Raw genomic sequence first — 22,540 nt, forward strand, 5'->3', positions numbered from 1 at the left:
AAGAATCATTTGAAGGTGACTAATACTTCGGTCTAACAAGGTGAATTCGATTAAATTACCATTAAATTACCACTTTATATTTTTAGTCATAAGAAACTGCCTCTGATTTGACTGTGAAAAAAATACTGATGAAGAAAATAATGGTGTAAAATGAGAACAAGACTTTTAATAATAAAATTTAATATAACGGCTGAAGTGTCACAGGCTCACTAATGGGATTTTGTTGCATTAGATGTTGATTGATTGTAGTAAAGTTGAGAGCTGCATTATGGTTAAACTTCACAGTGACAGTGATGCAAGTGAAGATATGGACAAACCATATTTTTACCCTATCAACCTATTTTATATGACGTTTGACTGACTGACACCATGATGGTTTGGATTTTATGTGGGTGTTCCTGGTGGCCATTAAAAAAATCTAATTGGTGATGCAGGACAATACCCCATGAAATATGAGATTTTATTGACCTTGATTTAATACCCTGACACTCAAGGGGATTTGTCCACAACTTACATTGCACTTCTCTAAACCATGGAGGAGGCTGGTTTTCAAATATGTGTCCAGCATATAGATACTGTCTGCGTTACTGAGATGATCTGGCAGCCGTCCAGCCAGTCAGGATGTAATTTACACACTGACTCCGAGAGCTGAGTAATACAGATTCCTCCGGATAACTCAAGGCATGGCTTAGTCAGTGAGGTCATGTGCAAATGAGAGAAATGTGCTTCCCATAACATTTTTTTGCAGTCAGTTTATTAGAGTCATGGAGAGAAAATAATGGTTGAGATCAAGTGTTAAACTTTTGATTGGTGAATATAAAAAAATGCACTTTACAAAAGGCTAATGACTGCTTACACATAATGATGTTTGTTTGAACGATATGCTGCCTTTGAATCTCTTTATACTTTCATATTTCAGCCCTCTAGCCGTGTGTGTCAAGTAGATTTAAGTTATATCTACTTACTGTGAGTTGGCAGCCATCCACTTGGTTCAGGGAGCAAATTATAAGTTGACTCTGAGAGGAGCAATATGGTTATCTCTTACCTATCTGGATATGGCTGTCAGACAGCCCAGACATGGCTCGCATCAGAAAAATACGCCGTGTACAAACTGCACTGTTTGTGTCAAGGCTTAGTGGTTCAACCAAGCATGATAAACAGTTCTGAAAGCAAGACAAATGGATCTATATTGCCTCCAAGGCTCACACTGAAAACCTGTCACAACTCCACACGCTGCACCTGAATGACCTGAAACTAATCTGCTGATTATGCTCCGACTGCAGCTAAATCTTACTGCAGTCAGTGCTATGACTCTATGGGATTTCAATCATTTAATTGTGCAGAATGGGAAAAGAGCTCAATGTCAATAACGAGCTGTTAAGTAAATAATTGCTTGAACAATGCCTCGCAGATCCAAGGTTGCATGAAACACAATCATGACTCAAGCAAATGACAGGATCAATAAAAAAGCTGATCTGTAAGGGTCAGGATCCTGTAAAACTAGTGAGGAGTATACTACAATGGTGTCAATGTGAAATGGGCAGATAATGAGCTGACTTTTTCATGATTTGCAACTGTGCTGTAGTCGCTTGACATCCAAGAAATCCAGTTCTCAGAGAAAAGGGCATTGTGGTGGGTGGTTTATCAATCAATCCATTTATTGTCTAATAAACAGCAAGTTAATGAAAGCCTCTTGATGACAGAAACTCACCCTGATTGTGTGTGAGGGTCAGCACGTAGTTGTCAACACTGGAGAGAGGGGGGTTCCACCTCAGCAGGGCTCCTTGTGGGGTGATGTTGAGAGCGGTCAACTCAGCTGGCATGTCCATCGCTAGGATAACAACACGACAAAAGTATAAGCCCAATGTATCGACAAAAACAACACTAATATCAGAATCTATTAAACAGATTTGATAACAACATAACTGGTTACTTGAACTAGAAGATCTGATCACTGCAGGACATACAACATGGCAACATGGTGGTTATACATCAGCATATGTATATATAAAAGCTGCCATTTTAAAAAAGTACATGTGGGTAGATTTGTAGGCATGTCAAAATTTAGTTTAAATACATTTAAATAGGTTTAAAATGATACATCAACACTCGTGTTTGATAATTTCCTCCAATATACAATCAATTTAAGTACGAGAGTTTGATAACATTTCCCATCTGGCAATGCGGGTCTACAGCAATTCACCAGGCTCATAAAACTCACAAACTGTCAAACTACACAGCGCTGATCAAATATGAATCAAGATTATGTTACTGCATTGCCTATTTCATGCTTCAAAAGTTTTCAGAAACACAATTTATTGCACTTTTTCGCTGTAATTTAAGAAAGTTTGTGACCACGCATTTTTTTGAAGAACCGCCCCAACTTGGATGCTTCTCTCGGAGCTATGTCACACATGTTGTTGCTCTGATTGATTATAGATCTGTCAAATCGTGTCCAGAGGCATTTTGGTCTTTGCCCGTTTACAACACCTCCTGGAAATTGAAAATGAACTGAGAGGCTCCAGACTAATATGCACTTGTGAATTCTTCACCATGTAACACAGCTCCTAACTTGCTGCTGGATGTCACATCCAATTAGAAAAAAGAAAATAAAAAACATATATTTGTCTGGACGGTAGCTTTTTTTGTCTCCGTTCCCCGATATTTTGGAAAATTACATGAATTTCAACATAAACGATGGAGCTGTGTCATTGTTGCTTTCAAATGCAGAGAGGTTGTCATTATCTACACAGTGGATCTTGGTACAATTGCAGAGGGACGTAAAATATCAATTACAGCTCACAATTTTGAATAGCGTACTATTCAAACAGAAAAACAAACATTATTCAACAATCATCATCAGTTATAATCATAGGAACCCAGACACAGAAGAGCTTTGCATTCATACTGATTAATTCTGACTCTCTTTGCCATTTTGATCACTGTTTCTTCACACATCAAAGAGAAATTATGCAGTCAAGAAAGCTGTAGAAGGTCTCAGTTATTCTCCTGGGCCTACTGTTTCCCCACACTCTACCTAATTTCATTCTCAGACTGCTGGACATGCCAAAATTGAGTTTGAATTTAATTATACCTTTAACCTCAGTGTTTCAACCCCAATTTCTCCTCAGGCGTGTTATTTTGGCACGGCAGAGAGCGTGGCAGGAGAACACAGAACACTGCATGTGCTCCAAAGCTCTGCCCAGATGAGGTAATTAATATTGCCCTGCCCTCATCAGAATAAAAAAAGGAATTGCGCTCATTAGCACACTGAAGTGAGTTTGAGTCTTTCTTATCGCTCCGATAGATGAACAAACCCGATTAAAATCATTACTTTAATTGCAAAAAGGTTTAAGTGAATTTAATGGAGGCTTGCCAAGTCAATTAGATTGGCAATGGAGATAAAGTAGAGATGGCCAAAGAAGAAAAAAATAAACAGGTCATCCTCCTTCATCAGGCACAACGATAATCCAATCATCGGTCTCCATCTCCTGATTGCACCAGTGAATCACAGGCAGCTACGTCATGCTCGCACTCGGATCTGTATCTGAAAGTCAAGCTCCAGTGCTTAAGATCACGTTTGGATTAAGGGCGAGAAAAAAGGTTTGAAAAAAAAGGAACAAGGGCTGCTCTGGGATTATAGTATGAGGCTGTGGTGCAGTCTCATACTGATGGGAAGCGCCGCACCATTAATCCTAGAGTGTCCGCTGCCAAAAACACTGTATTTACATGCTATATTGCCACCGTCTATCCAGGAATACAGGAAAGCTGGACATTGAGATAATGAGCATGTGAATTTGGCCTCCTCCAATGGTACAAACCAGCTGTTCCAGTAACACACTACAACAGTAATTGCAGAGAAAATCACAAAACCGAGCCTCACTAACAAAATAAAGCATGCACAAACAATAGCATGATCTGCCCACATTGCTCTAAAAGCTGTAGGACAAGGATGAAATGAATTCATAGTTCAGTACTGTTTCTAAGGATAATTACAGTTTCTGCCAAGGTTGTGTTTGAGGAGGTCAAACAAGCAGAGTGGTACTTTGCCAGGTCACTGCACTAGAGGGAAAAAAGACAATATTGCTAAGAATGAAAGACTGTTGCTGTGACTGTTACAAATAAGTTTAAAATTTTATGTGAATCAATATTAGACTATTTTAGATTGTTTATTTTTTGATTGCTCAAACAAAAGATCATTTTGAGCTAAACTTTAGCTCAATTTAAATTTAGCTAAATTTATGGATCAGATATAGTGATCAACTACAGCCCTTTTTTTCAAGGGGCGCCCCCAGAAACTTTTGATGATGATTAAGTGACGGATGGAAGTAGCTGGTTGGCTGTGCATTCCTTATTTTTATACAAATTAACTATTTTGAAAAATAGACATTATTAACTGTGAATGAATAGTACCTAATGTAAATTATAAGATAAAAGCCTATAATGCGCAAGTGATTCGCGAGAGGGGCCAGTGAGGGAGTCAGCAATTATATAAGGGCAGCTGTGGCACCCTCCGGCCACCCCATGGTGGCACCTCTGTTTGTTTCAACAGGCTTTAATTGTAGCGTTGACAAATGATTGATTGAGTATTTTGCTTGAGGTCAGCCTCAGTGAATTTCATTTGAATCTTGCTCACATTAAGTGAAAGCTTCATTACTGTACTGAGCTTGAATATGACAAGCACAGTCAGCCAACACAACATTGGTTACTGACCAATACTCAGACTGAGTATCAAAGAGATGCAATGTCCTAAACAAGTCAGGGAAATGTGTTCAACTGAAGTTTTTCCTCGAATCGAGGGTCTGAGGACAGAGGATGTCGTTCACTGTACAGATTGTAAAGCCCTCTGAGCCAATGTGATTGTGATTTTGGGCTATATGAATAAAACTAATTTGATTTGAAGTTTGTTGGTTTCTATATATCAGAAAAACGTCAGGAAAAAATGAAACTGACCATTTGTTACTTGCTAAATATTGTATTTTTAGAACAGCCTCGCTGCCATGAGGTCAGTCTGCTTTGTGCTGCATCTTTGGTCATTAAGTAGACCAGACTGCAGCAGGCAGTACAGTTAGTGAGACACATTGTGCCATATAACTCCCCAGTCTATCTCTGCATCCCCTCCCAGTACTGTGGAAGCTGCACACAAAAAGCAGGTTATGTGTGTGAGTGCGTTCTCCAAAATAACCCCACAGCTACTCTGGATGTGTTTGTGGCACAGTACTAGCACTGAGCAGCCATGAAAACATTTTACCTGCTGCACCAGCTGCTTTCATGCTGCATGAGGGCCGTGTTGCCTTGTAGCTACAGGGAAACTTTTCAATGATTTTATATTAGAAATTTTCAGCATGTGATGGTAAAAAATGTGTGGTACGACATTCAGTATAAAAAAAATTAAATATATTCTTCCAAAATGGCTGAATTTGAATTCTCTGACTTTAGTGCATTTTATTTTATTTTCTATGATTGACCAGCTTTGTCCCTGTATTTTGTGGTATGGTAATCTGTGAAGCACCTTGTAACTTTTAATAGAAATAAAGTTTATATAAAAAATTAAACATAATTACACCCAATCTGTGGATAATAGGTTGTGTTTAGCACCTGAACCTGAAGGACTGTATCTCTTCTTTTGACAGTACCTCTGCCTGTGACGTCACTGATTCCTCTGAAATGATCTTTTAAGCATCCATTTAAAATAGGAGTCTCCCATTTTTAGGGAGGGACTTTAAAGGCCCCCCTCCGAACTTCAGTTTTGAGAAGAACGATACATTACCAGGGGTCCCAACACTTTCCTAATGAGCGCCCTCAATTAAACAGGCCTTCACACAGTCCATTTACTGTCAGCCCTCCCAAATTCAAAGTAGATTTAGCGCTACCTGCTGTGTTGACAAAATTAAAAATTGCTCCTTGCTTTGTCATCCCCTCTGATGATAATTGATTACAGCGAGGAAGTAAGTAGCAATTGCAGCACCATTCAAGTCATTACATACTTGGCCAGGCAATGCTGGATTACTTTTCCAAATCCCCTGTTTCTGTATTGTTGTTCAAAGCGGCATTAAAATGTCCCTGGTTGTGCGGGAGAATGTTATTTACCATTTCTAACAAGCTTGACTTTGGAGTTATGTTCTTTTCAGGCTATTACAGGGCCAATGGCTCTGCTCATTGTAAGTACACTGGGATTGTTAAAAAGAGGCTGATAATAAAGAATTGGAGGGGGAACACAAGACAGAGAGTAGAATGAGAGTGAGAAAGACTCTTTTGGCTTCTTTTCTTCTTCTCAGTGGACTCTTAAACCTGACTTCTCCAGGTGAATCAGTTCTCATTGGCATGCAAACACACCTTTTGCTCTACTCTTCTCTCGCCTCTTCCGCGCTCTCCTTAGCTCTTGTTTTTCTCCCACACAGGCACCGAAGATTATGCATACAGCACTGGGAGAGTGTGTTAATCTCACGTTAGTGGACTTCTTTCACATGCATGTGTGTGTGCAAGTGAGGGTTTCCTGTGTTATGATTCTGCAATAAGTTATGAGTTTCCACCTCGACTGAAGAACTGGGAAGAAATAGGGGGAGGGAGACACCGAGAGAGGAGATTAAAGAAAGAAGGGATGAAGCAGAGAGGAAATAGAAAGAGGAGGGATGAGAGTAGAATGGGAGGGACAGAGAGAGGCTTAACAAACATACAGAAGGATAGAGGTGAAGCAAAGAGATAAGCAAGGGAGGGAAGTGGAGAGTGAGATGGAGTTGGGAGTAGGTTACCAATTACTGGGTCATGGAGTGGACAGTTTCATCTATTGCAGCAGCAAAGATTGCAACTCCTGCAATGTCAGCTGTGCACTTAGATTTTGCCTGATGCCTGTGCGTGTGTGTGTGTGTGTGTGTGTGTGTGAGAGAGTCTGCTGCTCTTTTTAGCACACATTTCCCAACACGCAGCTGTTATTGTTGTGGGAAGAACAATCGCTCTGAAAGTCTAGCAGAGGAAGAGGAAGTCTTCATTCACTTGACGTGGCAAACATTTTGTCGTTCTCCCCCCGCCGTCGCCCACTCACAACGGGACATTTATCACAGACTTGTAGTCAAAGGAGCGCAAGGAATGCGGTGCGATTTCCTGTTGTACGAGAGCAGATTATTACGAGAGCACAGCAAAGGTAGATCACACCACTGAGTCAGGAAACAGCACAGCAACAATGCAACATTCCTACAGTAAATCCTCCCTTCGTTGAGGTCATAATGTGTTAGAGAGGTGTTGATTCAACTTTATGGTCCGTTTGGAGGCTGTAGTTTGTGGTGCTGTTGCCTTATACTGACAGGTGTCCCTATTATATAGTCTAAACCCATTTTTATCCCTGAGGGTACAGCTTCTACTACACATACACTATGTTTGCCTTGCAGTGGCCATGACTACAACAAGCGATTAAACCACAAAACTGTAGAGGAAGGTGTGATGAGAATTTTGTACTTCATGTAGAGGTATATGAATTGAAGCCTTACACAGCCCTATTCAAAGCGACTGCTCAACGTGAACTGTGACCTTGTTTTATGACCATGTAAGATATTGAGTAATCACTGAAGGTAAATACTTTCTTCTCTGTGAATTATTTGAGTGCAGGGGGGCATAAATTAGTAGCTGTTAGAGTGTAAACACACCCAGAGGGAGAGAGAGAGATAAATACCAAGGTTTCCTCCTTAGAAATTGAGTCTCCACTTTGTAACTGACCTGCATGTTGCTCTGTGAATGCTCCTCTTGTACAAGATTAAAACCTTGTTTGAACTCTGAGCTGACTCCGACCTCCTTCCTCCAGTTCTAAATTAACGCAGAATTATTTTAACAGAAGGCAGCCTCCCAAACCAACAAAACAGAGATGCTTTCTCTAAACAAAGCACGTTCCCCTTTATCCTGCTTCAGTCCATGTGACTCACAAAGGGCCCAGGAGGAGATCTGAGACAGGATTTGGTTTTCCTGTCTCTGCATTGTGCAAAAGTAGCCTGGTTCAGACCTCAAAACTGTCGACTGCATCTGTAATTTGTGAAGCAATTTGTATATTCATGAGAAACTGCAACATAAAAATGGCCAGATGACAAGTGTGAATGGCACGGACACAGTGGCACAGGTTGTTGTAAGTTTCAGAAAATTAAGCTGAAGCTTAAGTTCAATCAGGAAGACTATGTTATGCTACACATCATTTGCACTTGTCTCGCTCCCCCTCTCTTTCTCTCTCCTTCTTCTCCCGCCTCAGTCATAATCAGCTGACTACGGCTGTTTACTCTCTCAGTTAAACCAACCAGATTATACCAGAGTCTTCTTAAGCCATCATATTGTTGATGCCAAACTTGAAATCTGTTCTCATCTCTGCTGCTGTCGTTTCAACGCATTCACAATGTATCTCTTCTCATCCAACCAGATCTCAGCCAATCTCTTCATCCAATCACCTCCACCACCAGAGTAGAGATTCCATCGGGGGGATCCTAGTCCACGGACGGCTTTATTATCCCCTTAAAATACTATGACATCACGTTGGGGTCTAATTGCCAAAGACTATTCCCAGTTCTCATCTTTATTGTGCACATGTCAATAAATACTCATTCTTAAATTTCTTAAATAAGGTATTTTCTATGGAATTCGTTATAAGTCTCTCCTGATTGAACTAGAATTATGTTGCAGTTGTATGCCTCTGCAAACCAGTCAAGCTGCAGTTTACATTAATGTCTGTCTAGACTCGTACATGGACGTCATCACTGTTTTGACATGTGTGATTACAGGAAATCATTTCCAGTGAGAGACATGCTGTCTTCACTCAGACTATTTTTACAGAAGAGTACAGAGGAGCTTTGTTACAGAATGAGCTATTAATGCTACGAATATGGATGTTGCTTCAAAGAAGCTACACATTCTCAAATGCTTCATACAGATGTTCAATCCAGCAGCACCAACAAAATCTAATCAGTTGATCATTGAGTCCGAGTGGATGTTTGTGTCGAGTTTTAAAAAAATTTACTCAAGGCGTTCCTGAGATCTTGCATTCATGGGATGGGACAGAGGGACAAACAGACTCCAAAAATATGATGCCTCTAACGACTGCTGTTGGTGGCACAGAGGCATAAAAATGTATCCTTAAATTGACTCTCGGGCATAGATTACCCGACCTGAACCCCCGGTCGGACAAAAATCTAGAAATGATGTCCCTGTTGAGGTCGGTCCAGTCATGTCAATTGATGTGGTGCTTTTAAATTCCCTGGTAAAGTGATAATTGATCATTCTTGGGGGACCTCCTGTCTTTGTTGGGGCCATTATTTTCCAGGTTCACATATTCTCAGGCTAGCGCAGGTCTGGTTTGTATGGTTGTATAGCAGCTCACTTCTCTTCTATTGTACATGCTCCTAATAATGTTCCCTGATCAACTCCCACCTGTGAAGACGGAGGTGCTGACCACTTTGCTCTCCTGACTCCCTCTGACAGCGTTGAGGCTGATCTCGTATTCTGTTGCAGGGAACAAGCTGGACAAGGTGTAGTTGGTCACATCGCTGTCAATCACCACGCTGTCCACTCGACCTGCAGGAGGAGGACATCAGAGAGGGGCCGACATCAGAAGTGCTGCCGTCACTCTGATCTTACATTTCTTTGTGTACGGGGAATACTGCTTTGCCAACTGTGTTTTGCATCACAGAGTTAATGTTTAATCACGACAGAATTTTAATTAAAAATTCAATTAAAATTCACTGATAAAATGCTACAATTAATTAGGTGGAGCGGGGTGTGTAACAAGGTTCGCTGCTACAAAATATCTTACATCAGAGAGACCCACAACACCAAATGCCATGTTCATTTAACTGTAACATAAAAGTGCAGTGTGTCGACGTGTCTGCTAATATAATAAATACCTTCTTGTTATAATGCAATCAAACACTTTACTGCATGTGAAGAAAAGTAAGCAATTAAAGGCTACCTCTGGCTGACTGGTAGGACAGCTTGTAGTATTCAAATGGAGCCAGTGGTTTGATCCAAGAGATCGTCACTGCGTCTTCGGTCACATCTGACACCGCCATTTCTTTCGGTGGGTCCATGCCTAGAAGGTAGATGATGGGGAAAGCGTGTTAGCATGGGATAAAGATGGACTGGGAGACTGATATTTTCAAATGTGGGTAAGGGGAAGATCATGCTTTCAGGGTTTCCAGAGATTCTTATGAAGTACAACAGAAGTACATTTTTGAGGTGTATTTATGAGGTGTATCATGAAACAAGTTCAGGAATTTACATACATGTAAATATCTGAAAGAATCAGTGCCCTTGAAAGTGCTTCAGCGATCCTTGCTTTGTCCATATTTAATCTCCTCACCTCTTGATCACATTTACATAAACAGACCTGTCCTTGGTCTCTGGAAGCATGAGCATGTTTTAATGCAAATTTGCACAATAAATAAACACCATCAAGAGATATTCCAGGAGAAATCCATCCAGCTAAAAGAAAACAATGGGCAGCATTAGCATTGAAACTGAGTAGGGCTTACTCAGAGGAGATTTACCCCCCCCTTCTGACAATTTGTTTTATGTGTGTCCCCTGAGACAACCGAGCTGCCGTGGAAAAGGTTACTGCGAAAACAATGTGAGCCCGCAATTAAACTAATGACACGTCCTCGGCTACTAGAGAAAGAAACGGGGGATAAGGAAAGACAAAACAAGAGGAGGAGGAGGTGATGAAGAGATCACTTCCATCTCTTGGTGTGGACAAGAGGAGAAACTGGCAGCGCTCGTAAACAAACTGCACTCCCTGTTTCCTGCGTTGAAAAGAATAATAGCTATTATTCACAAGCAGAGGGGGGCAATCTATAACTCCTGGCTTTGAAGTCATTTAAATTCTACTTGTAGCGTATGATATACAGCTGTAGCATTTATATAAATTGTTATTATTCATGTATGCATATCTTACTAATTATGCTTGCTTGAAAATAAAATGAAAATAAAGGCTAAAAAAATCTATATTTTCTCATGAAGCTTTCTAAAGGTCTGAATGGGAACAGTTACAGAATAGTTCCGTCAGAGTTATCTACTCCTATTGACTTTATCCCCCTGAAGGATCACAATTCAATTTGCACTGTGTAAGCTAATGACTGAATGTGGGCGCTCAGACAGAGCTGCATTAAAGCACCATTTGGACCGACCATGGTGACAGAGACCGCATCAGTCAGATAAACCCAAACAACCTTCTGTAACTGTGCTCAAAGCACACGAGCGCAGACGATTTCAAATCAAATGTGTGTAACGCTGAAAAGCAGACCCAATTATACAAGGAAAGCCAGAGTGCAGTGTCTCATCAAACAAGCGAGATCAAAGCAGGACACTGAAAATTACCACAGTCTGAAGACAGGTGCAAGAAGTACTGTACATCTGTCTCAGAATCCCTGTCCAATTTCACCCTCCAAATCTGCTTATCTGTGTGTGGGTGAATGTAAAGATGAGAGAGAGGGAGTGCTCGGAGCTGCCAGGGTATTATATGGAGCTGGCACAGTGATCAGATGACAGCATGCAGGTGTCTCTGGCACTGATTCGAAGTTAACATCTCTATTGTTCAACGCTGACTTTTGTCTTTTCTCCATTTGCCTTCAGTTCTTGCACATTTTCCCTTTTGATGATTTCTCTTTTGTCCTAATTTCTAGCAAAAAATAAACACAGATTTCCTTTTTTCTGTCTTGCCCATTGTCTCTTTCTCAGGCAGGTTATTATACTTACCCTCTCCTCGTTCCCTCTCTCCCTAGATGTGAATAGCACGTTCGTAATCAAAAGAAATTTGTCTGAGAGCTCCCATTCACAGTAAGCCAGTTAATGAGGAATTACGGGGTAATACTGTGTAATATATTAACAAAGACAGACAAAGGTGTGAAGGATCATAGTGGCGCGGCTGGAAGAAAAACATTTTAATCAAGAGAAACAGAGAGAACTGACAGAGAAACTGTAAATACGCGAGAAGAGATAAAAGAAAGGGAGGCCTAAAAGGAAAGAATTAATTCAAGAGGATAAAACAGAAACAGTACAAAGCATAGAGCCGACTGCTTCTCTTACACTGAATGTTACAGTTCGAGGGCATCTGTCCTCCCTCTCTCACTTTTCTCCTCTCTGTCCTTGTCTGTACTCGAGAACCATTTGTCAGCAGTTTCTTAAATATCTCCCAATGTTAGGATGGCGTGTGAGTTTAGAATAAATGTGAAATAACACTGGATCATTGTATGGACTGGCAATTGACTCAGATTTCATCTATGTGGCAGCAAACCTCAGCCATCTGACACTACAGAAGAGTACAAGGAGTCAGGAGTCAAAAAAAAAGAGAAAAAAAATCCAAGACCGATCATTAATTACAAAAATTCATTCTGTTGTTGTTCTCCGCAAATTAAAACGCTACAACAGAATATCTGGAAATACATATTTCATTTGAAATCACTTAATCACTTGTATTTCCATTTTGATTTTTCTCCTTTTTCCTTTCCTTCCTTCACACATTATTTCCAAACTTTTCTTCACTGATTCTAAACCTCTTTCATTCCCTTTAATCCTGAATGGGATCCAGGGACCTTCCAGTACCACCTGTCTCAATAAACCCCAAAACAGCGAACAGTGCAATCCATTCATCAGTGTGATCAACAAGATTAGAGCTGAAACAATTCGCTAATTAACTGGTTGGTTGATAGACCAAAACATTGCTGGCAATTCTTTTGTTAATTGATTAATTATCGACTTCTCTTTACAAGTAAAATAAAACCAAACCTTACCTAGTGGAAGCTTATCCACTGTGTTTCTTATGTGATGGTAAAATGAGAGTTGGTGTGACAAAACAAACAATTTAAAGACATTACCTTCGGCTTTAGAAAATTGTGATAGACATTTATTGACAAGAGCTGCAACTATGATTATTTTCATAATCGATTAGTCTGCCGATTGTTTTCACTATTGATCGTCTCGTCTATAAAGTGTCTAAAGTGTATAAATTACCATCACAACATCATCATTCCCCAAAACCCTGCATCTTCAAACGACTCATTTACTATCATAAGTGACAAAAAAACATAATTCTTACATTTAAGTTTATATTTCTTATATTAGTTGCAGCTTAAACTTGATCTCATTTTCATAGGTACAGTAAAAATCCATGCATTCAGCCCAGACATGAAAACAATGAAATAATAAAAAAAAATGATGCATTACTACAAAGACAGCTCCCACACAAAGCCATTTACTCAGCTGCTCATGTTTATGTATCCTCAGGCAGCTCACCTGTAGTGAGTGATGCTGTAATGGGCTCAGAGGTAACATCCCCCTGTATTGTGATTAGACTGATGGTGTACGGAGTGGACGGCAGCAGTCCCTGGACCAGTGACCTTGTCTTGACGCCGTCTAGCGTCACCTTAGAGGTGTCGGTCCCGTCTGCAGAGCTGTAGCTCAGGATGAAGAGGTCAGCTGGCGGTGCTGGAGCGCTCCAGGCCACCAACACCGAGTCTGACGTCACCTCTGACAAGTAGAGGTGGGTTACGGGCCTGATTCCTGGAGGAACGGGGGTTTAAAGGTCACCGGAGAGTTTTCAAGGACAGGTAAAAAGGCGACCACAAGCAGGAAATTGTGATGAAAAGAAGAAAATGAAAAAAAGAACAGCTGCCATTGTTATGGAGATGACAGACAAGCAATTCAGTGATGGATGGAAGCAGTCCTGAGTGGTGTAACAGTTCATTTATAATGCAGGTGAGAAAATTAGTCTTGGGTGTAATCTTGATGGGGAAGGTGAGAGTCGGAGCAGACCACAATCATGTGGAAGTAATGATTTAATTGGTTATAAAAAAAAAAAAGAGTAACTAATGAGATTATCCACCACGAAGATGAAGATGTGATGGGACTGTTCACAAAAAGAAAATTAAGAAAAGATGATGATAGCAGATGCTGTTGTCAAAATGCATGATGTGGACCGGAGATGATGTAATGAATAAGAACCAGTGCCGCAGCTGACACAGCAACAAATGCAAGATGATTTGTAATTAGGCATGAGTGGACATATATATAGCAGCGAGGATGCAGTGACAAGGACTTTTAAATGTATCAAGATTTAAGACATCCTGTGGAGTTTTCTTTGTAATCAATCATCATTGCAAACCTGCTTTGTTTACACTGACCTGTTTTCATGTTCTTCATATCTTTTACTTACTTATTATTTTATGGCACATTTCCTTCACCATTCATTACTTTCCTGTACAGTCAGCGAAACGTTGTCCCCCCACACTCGTGGTGTGAATGTGTATGTGTGGAGGCTGGTAGAAGATGTGATAACACAAGGGCACGCTCAAATACACACAGCTCTATAGCACCAATGGAGGTCCAAACTCCAGAGAGTAGCTTTAAAGGTGTAATTTGTAGAAAATGGCCAGTATTCAAAAGCTTCAAAACCATAGTTGGCAGTATAACAGCTTACCGCTGTGCACTATTCTCTTTGCTGTGGCTATCTTTGGCTGCGGTAATTAGCTGCCGATAGCAAATTAGCTCAGTTAGCCTTGGAACCAATGCCCCTATTAGCTAACTGGAGATTGTCTGCGCTGCACCCTCAGACGACGGGGAGTCACCGTCGTCAACAGGGCTCAGTTTTACCGACCTCAGCCGCTTCTGAGTGAACATGGCTGGACTCTAGATTGTGACTGAACACAGCCTCCGAGAGTGACTGATGTCAGTTTGAAGATACAGGGGATATAGTAAGGAGGCTATTAACAGCGGTTCTGACCAGCACTATGACTGCATGGATGAGAAGACACAGCAGGCAGGGAAAGGAGAGGCACGAAGTGGGAAGAGGGGAGAGAGAGAGAAAGAAAGGCAACAGCCACGGGTGGAAACGGTGGGTAGAGACGGAATATTTTCACATCTTACTTTAGATTTATTTCGACCAACGCAGAGGTGAATGTGGAAAGAAAAACCTAGCAGTTTGAATGAAGTGTGTTTGACGATTAGTTAACGAGGCAAGTTAGCTCGTCTTAGTTCGGTAAAAGCAAGAAATTCAAATGGTGTACAGTTGTATTTTTCTCTTAAGTTGTAAAATAGGTGTGAAAATAGCTTCTTTCTTGACATTTTGTGGATTTATTTGGTTTACTTATTAGACTAAGTAGCAAACTCACCATTTTTACATCTCCCAGCTGGAACTTCAGTGGCTAATGGACTATCACCTCTTATAGTACAAAGTGGCTTTAAAAGACAGACTGGGGCTGGCTGGTTAGCATGCTGTTCATTTTTTAAAATGTTTTGAACAGAAATTCTGGCCATATCTTACAAATCACTCCTTTAAACAGAAAAGACCATGGCTTTGTTTAAATTATGACTTTAACCCTGAAGAAGGAGAAAGTGTCACGGTGATGCGATGGCCATGCTCGTGGGCGTTTATAGAGTTGATGATGATTAGATAGGCAGGAAAATGCAGGTGATGTGTGATGATAACTTCTGTAGGTTCTAATGATATTTTTGGATTTAATCACACAGAAGATGTTGGTGAACTTTTACAAATAAAGGTCAGTCTACTCGTCATGAGAAGTGCAACTCATCCTGTTAAAAAATCTGTTCATTGTCTTATGTTCTAAAAAGCCCTAATGATGTTGCAGGGTTACTCCAACTGAGAACAGTAAACTGCATTACAAACTGGGAGCACATAGCTTAAAAGGATATTCACTAGGCATGAGGGGTTGAATTAAAAATGCTGCTTGCATTATGGGAAATGTAGGGTCCAACATTTTTAGAGCCCCAAATTAGGGAGGTCAGTTTATCTTGGTGTGTAAAAGTGTAATCAATCTGTAATGTCGTGACAAAGAAGCTCTAAAGTCTTCACAAGGACGTGGATAATCAAAATAATAAGCTGCACATTTCCCCCAATGGAAGGGTTTTCTAATTTTTGCTGCTGTTAGCATTACAGTATCTCTAAAAACCTTGAAAAAGTGAATAAATGAATAAACAAACAAATGAGTCCATTAGACTTGTATGTAAATGAGCAATCCTCTGTTGGTAACGAAATGTGAAAACACAACTGCAATGATAAATAAATGAATAAATAATGACAAGCACGTATGTGGAAAGGAAGAGTTCACATTCAGTGACAAATACAAGTGAAGGACAGATAGTGATGCTCCAAAGGCCGTCTGGGATTTATATTTGATCATAGTTTAAGATCAAACTTTGAAGTGTTCACCGGATTTTTTTTTTCCTTGTGACGAGTTCACCTGAGCGCAGGAAGACAGATGTTGCCAATATGGCCAAGTAGACGGTGGCTGAGAAGATGACAGGTAATTAATAATTTTTTCCTCTGATTCCTCATGATGTGTCATTTTATCATTCTCCCGTCTCTCCTCCAGATGGTTAGAGTGATGTTGCTAAAGGAGCCACATGTGACAAAAGATGATGAATGCGATGGTGAGCTCTGTGATAGCGATGATGATTATGATGATGACAACCACCGCGACGGTCATGTAGAGGAAGAAAAGATATGATGATGATGATGATGATGACAGCGGTGAAGAAAAGAATGACAAATCTGACAGCAGGTAAGCGCATGCCCATCATTATGACACCAGCCTTTGTGACAACTTAAAATCACATCAGGCTTTGTGTAAAAAAAAACAAACACAGAACCCAACAGCGCGGCGTAGATTGACAGGCAATCCGATGTACAGTTGGAAAGATTGACAAAGGTCTGGAGAAAAAAAAAAAAGTTTGATGTGATTGAAATTCTCAGAGAAAGAGCGAGCACACAGCGCTGTGTGACAGCAAAAGGAAGAGAGAAGGAATTCGAAGAAATGGAAACACAAATACATCTAGACGCAAAGCAGTCATGCAATTAGGGAACATTTGTAACAAGCTCATTAGCTGACTTGAATAATTTACCTTCACTAATTGCTTCTTCAAAGTCTTTTAGGGTCTTCTACTTTCTTTCAGCGTGACTCACCTTACCTGCTGCTACACTTTAGTTCATTAAATTCAGCATTCGACTTCATTACGCACCACTGTTGTTAAAACCGTTGTCTAGCTTTCTGCAGTAATAGACTGATCTTTCATGTCTTTATTCTGAGCAGAGAAAACACTCGGGAGTAAATTTAGCTTAGTTCTGTTTGATAATTGAGAGAATTAAACAGATTCTGTAAAGCAACTTTGATTCTCTACAAAAGTTTATATCCATCTGTTGAATAGAAAAAGACAAAGAGGGTGGTTAGGCTTCAGCAAACAATACAATCGTCTCTACCTGTGAAGGCGTCTATGGTGGCTGCAGTGCTCTGCTGTCTTCCTCTTCTTGCTGCTACAGTGATGGTGTACTCAGTCCCGGGCTCAAGGTCCGTCAGAGTAGTGGTGGTAACATCTTTAGGCACTGTCAGCTGGAACAGGAAGACGCAGCAAAGCGCAAGTTCAATAGGTTTCTTGTGGACTACTTCATAATAAAAGTGCATAGCCTTGTTGGTCCACCTGTGTGCAGTATACACATCCATGTCAGTTTATGTGCTGTGATGTATCTGTCATCTGTGCAGTTCTTTACCTCGGTAGTGACGCCAGAAGAGGACGTGTAGGTGACCCTGTAATGGTCGATGGGACCCTGGACGACGCCCCACACCAGAGTGATGGTGTTGTCGGTAGAAGCCGTTACAGTTAGATCCAAGGGCACATCCAGGCCTGATAGAGGGGAAGCAGGATTTCAGTAAAGCTATGAAATGTTGAGCATATTAACTCTGTTAACCCTGAGAATGTTTCTGAGTGCAACAGGGAAAGTTACTGATGTCAATTTAAGATATTGTTTGACATTTTAGGGATGTTCCTACTCATCCATGACATACTGTATGTCAAGGAGTTATGTGCACGGGACATAACCTTTTGATATTTATAGTTCTTTTTTTGTCACTCGAGACATATTTAAGTGTGTGAAAGTAATTTATTCTATATCTAATCATGATTGAGTGTTTTCCATCCCAAGCTATCCCGAAAAAGGTATGTGGAGAGTGCACAAGGCTTCATGTCCTTTTTAATTGATAAGAAATTTCCCAGTTTATTGCTAAAGTTAAAATCTCATATTATGTCGTAGGATATTTCTGTTTTATGGCTATGTGGTCTCATTTTCTTATGTGTCTTTTGTTTGCCTTTTTACAGCTTTATTTGACAGGACAGGCGAAGAGCGACATGAAAGGCTGAGAGAGAGGTGACAACATGCAGTAAAGGGCCACTGCTTGGAAATGAACCTCTTTACATGGGGTCCACAGTCTACCAAGTGAGCTGCTTGAGCGCCCCATGTTTCATATTTTTGTATTCTGCACCACAGAAATAGTTATGACAAAAAAATATATATATATAATATCATAAATGAGCTGAGATTAAAGCTGAGATTGCAAATGCGGCATATTGAAGAAGAAGATTAAAGTAAAAGCAGATGAATCATGTTTTTCTAATACAGCTCACAATACCGCTCTTCTTCTTCTTCTCTTGATGCTGACAAAGTTCGTGACATGCAGCCACTCACCACTGCATGCCTCTTCTTGCCCAGAATGCACAAAAAGTAACTATAAAACAGCTTCTTTTGTTCAAGTCCAGACAGGAGGAAGTGGTTGCGTGTGTCTTTTTTTCCCACATTATTTGAGTTGATGGACACATGCACTGAGTCACATTTTATTTTTGTGAAATTTCGGAGATCTGTGTCAATATTGTTGAACATTACAACACTGAAATAATTTATTCTTATCTACAGTATATCCTCTTGTTTGCTGCAGCACTGACATCAAAAGCAGGATGGTTACTGATTACAGTTTTACAGTCAGCTTCAAGGAAGTTCATGTCTAAGGACATTTAAATTAACATACAGATCTCACATCCTGCATTTGAAGATCCCACCCACACATGTATTAGTCATACATTAAAATTCTCTAATACGTGTCTGACATGGTTTTGCATAGAAAAAGCATAATTACCACATTAACGTCCTGCTCCTTCTCCCTCATTATGAATTCCAGAATATATAAATATGCAAATATTTTTCCTCTCACACGTTTAACTGCTGGACACAAGATGTCTCCCATTACACTGTAAAGTCCATTCTCAGTGTCTGTGCACTGGATCGGCTCCCAGACTGCGTGTGATACCACAAATCATGATCATCTTATACATCGTTCTACACAGTGAAGCTCAAACATTCAACTGCAGGAACAAGAAAAAGATTTTTGTTCTCACTGTTCTTATAGTTGTCCTTTTGTTTCCTGCAGCAACGACCCAACTTTCCCACTGAATCATCAATGTTTAATTCTCATCTGATCTTTGACTGGACTATTTGCCTGAACCCTCGATGTTTTTGGACCTCCTTGCCAAAAATGTGTTTTTCCAGACAGAAAGAACTAAAGCCACTGTCAATAGAAATAACACTTTCAGCCTTTAGCAATTCACACTCAGCAAAATGAGCACTGCTGTGTGCCAGGCAGACAGGAGGTGTTGTCATATTATTTAAAGCTATATGAGAAAGATGTAATAGCTGTAGTGCATTTTCAAAGTTCAAAGAGAGTGCACAAAATAGTGGAGTAGAAAGAGCTTGTTCTTAACGAAAATGGAGGCATAATTTTGCAAAATACCTTCAGCCATTAAAATAATTGCAACTGGAGGAAAGATGTGCTTGACAGTCAGTGTGTTGAAAAGATTAGCGAAGTCCTCCATGAACTAACATTTCATACAGAAGGGTAAATGGGGTCTTTTTTTTCTTTTTTCTTTCCAGCCAAACAACTCAAAACACAATAAAAATTCAAATAGCAGATCAATTACAGGTAAAGAGTGGGCCATTAGCAAAATGGTATGCATTAATACAGATTTAAAATGCTGTAGTGGGAACTTTCACCCAAGCAGGTAATACAAAACAGCTACACGCCTCCCTAAAATAGCAAAAATCGTGCCAAAATTAAATTTGCTTAATTTCATTTGAATGGCTTTAATGTTTAAAACAAGACCAACAGCATGAACTGAGAATTACATAAGTACCTGAAACTTTTAGTCCCAGAAACTTAAAGGTTTCTTCAGCTTGTCATTGTCTGCGTTTCGAACGCACCCAATAATTTGCCAGAAGAATGAGGCAAATTAGTCCGCTGATGTATGAAAAAGTGACAACTGCTATTTTTCTGTTACTCCATTTGATGTTCTGACCGTTCACACTAAACAAAAAACTAAACGGTTGTGGCTGAAATAAAATTGTTGCCAGTATGAGGCCGAACAGAAACGTTCAGCGCTGCAACCCGAAGTTCAGGTACATTTTTCGAAAGTAACCTTCCTCAAGCAGGGACATTTTGTTGGGTAAAATAATGTCCTTGTAACTTAATTTAGACCCAGTCCCTGTGGTGGAAACGTGGTTACCTGAAAGTTTTCTAGTCCCTTGGGAAAGTTCCTGTGGTGGAAACGTGGCTATACATAATGACAGATGGGTCAATCTGCCTGGTGTGAAGCTGAGAATCCTAGTATAATTCTTCTGTGTGTCTTACATGCATGAGTTGGATCACCAGTTTTTGACAGTGGAGTAAAGACAGTGATTCACTCACCCGTCCTGGCGTTCATTGTTGCCGGTGTGCTCTGGTTGCTGCCTTTCATGGCAGAAATGCCGATGCCGTACTCTGTGCCTGGAAGCAGGTCTGAGGCACAGAGAGAAACAGAGAACCGATTACTCATTCAGTACACAATGAAGCAAGAAGAAAAATCTACCAGACTTTTTTCACATTCTACCTCTGCAAGCACATGTCAACGAGATGGAGTTTTTTGTAACAGTATAATTAGGTGTACATCGGTGATGAGGTCTCTGCAAATTCGCATGTACATCAGTTAGATTCTGGAAGAAACCTTTTTTTTTTTTTTTTTGTGCCAACTGCATAATTGATCAGTTTCAAATCAATTCAGTACGTCCACAGTGAGTTCCTCACGCTACAGAAATAAAGATGCGGAGATTAGCAATGAAAATGAGAGAGGCAGAGATTATTAGTAGAGATAGAGAGTGGAAGAGAGAGAAAATGAGAGTGACAGAGAACGAATGAGAGTGCAGGCTGCATCGATTGCAATGGACCAACAGAATAACACAAGGACCTTTTGCTTCTATTCTTATGCTGGCCGTGCCCTTTTCAGCACTATGGCCTTTGAGAAAAAACATCCCGGCTGACCCCTCCTTTTCTGACAGCCTTTCAATATGCCCGCAGGACAACAAGCATTTCTACAGATACGATCAGTAGCCCTGTCAACCGAGTGTTAGCTGTGGAGATAATCCTGCCATGTAAAACACACAGGTACTTGCCAGCTTCTTCAGTACACATTAGATGTGCCGTGATAATAATGAAGGCATGGGGAAAACCATCACACTGCGCAAAACACCCCCTCAGATGTTGATGATAGCTATTCAATAAAAAATTGCCAACACAACAAATAAACAAATCAAGTGAAAGAAAACAACACATCGCTTACTTACCTGTGAGAGTTGTTTTTGTGGTGGCTCCTTCATTGCGTGGTACAATGACCTTATCATACTGGTCTCCAGCTAACGTGCTGTACACCACCTGGTAGCCCTCCACCTACATTAAACATACATATTGAAACATTATAACAATAAACAGAGGGAGACTTTGAAAAGTAATATGAGGCTATCACCAACGGCCAAAACGGCTTTGAATGTTACCCTGCATTGCCGATGGTACCCTGAATAATAAATGGTTTATTTTGCATTAGCCCAGTGTGATATTTGGCTCTCTGTCAACACTCTGCAGAATCATGAGGATGAATAAATTTGTAGTGCTATGAGGCATTAAGACAGACTGGCTTCAGAAGTCTGGTTGTGTAGTTAGTGAGCACTGGGAATATCACTGTGACTACTGAGTGAAGAAACATGATTTATTACATTTTTATTCAGAGTAAAACATTCAGCGACCACTTTCCCGTTATTGGCATTTACCGAGCTCACAAGATGCAGATGCACCTGTGTGTGATGATAAAGTGCTCAATGCAACAAGACAACAGTTCAGAAAAAGGTGAGGAATAAAAACCTGCTTTTGGTGAGTATGCTGGTAGGGTCAAGGGAGGTTGGATAAAATCAGGGGATTAAGGACAAATTAGATTTTATTTTTACAAAAAGGACATAATTAACACCGACTCTGTGATGTAGGGGGCAGCTAAGGTTGTCCTGTGGATCCTTTAGAAGCTATTAAGTATTTCAAGTTAGACCACTCATCTAAATAATAAATATATAAAAGATAAAAGACAAGGACAAATGTTAAGGTATAAAAGAGGAGAATCTGATATTGGGAGGATGAGCATGAATAGCGTCCAGTGGTGGAAGAAGTATTCAGAAACTCTGTTTGAGTAAAAGTATCAGATTACATAAATTCTATATAACAAATAAAAGTCCTCTGATAAAAATGTACATATAAGTAAAAGTACAGATTTTCATCCAGCTAAATGTACATGAAGAATCGAAATCAAGTATTTTATCTAATCATTACTGGTTCATTAAGTAGCATTTTCATGTTGTAGTTTGCTAATGTGGAGCTGATTTTAGCTGGTT

The 22,540-nt window shown here is 40.2% G+C and overlaps 1 protein-coding gene across 7 annotated transcripts in view; it reads right to left on the reverse strand.

Moving 5' to 3' along the window:
• Positions 1–22,540, reverse strand: part of tnr (tenascin R (restrictin, janusin)) — a 180,360-nt gene that overhangs the window by 27,821 nt on the left and 129,999 nt on the right. For 6 of the 7 annotated variants that reach the window (XM_084368095.1, XM_084368094.1, XM_084368096.1 and 3 more), the window contains 8 exons: positions 21,452–21,554; positions 20,541–20,630; positions 17,522–17,655; positions 17,234–17,363; positions 13,255–13,521; positions 9,938–10,057; positions 9,400–9,543; positions 1,712–1,831 (listed from right to left, as the gene is read on the reverse strand). In XM_084368095.1, coding sequence (XP_084224221.1) covers positions 1,712–1,831; positions 9,400–9,543; positions 9,938–10,057; positions 13,255–13,521; positions 17,234–17,363; positions 17,522–17,655; positions 20,541–20,630; positions 21,452–21,554 — 1,108 coding nt within the window. The remainder of the gene's footprint in view (positions 1–1,711; positions 1,832–9,399; positions 9,544–9,937; positions 10,058–13,254; positions 13,522–17,233; positions 17,364–17,521; positions 17,656–20,540; positions 20,631–21,451; positions 21,555–22,540) is intronic. The other variant, XM_084368098.1, reaches the window with a different exon arrangement.

Source organism: Pagrus pagrus (genome assembly GCF_965226575.1).
Source record: "Pagrus pagrus genome assembly, chromosome: 12".
Taxonomy (NCBI): domain Eukaryota; kingdom Metazoa; phylum Chordata; class Actinopteri; order Spariformes; family Sparidae; genus Pagrus; species Pagrus pagrus.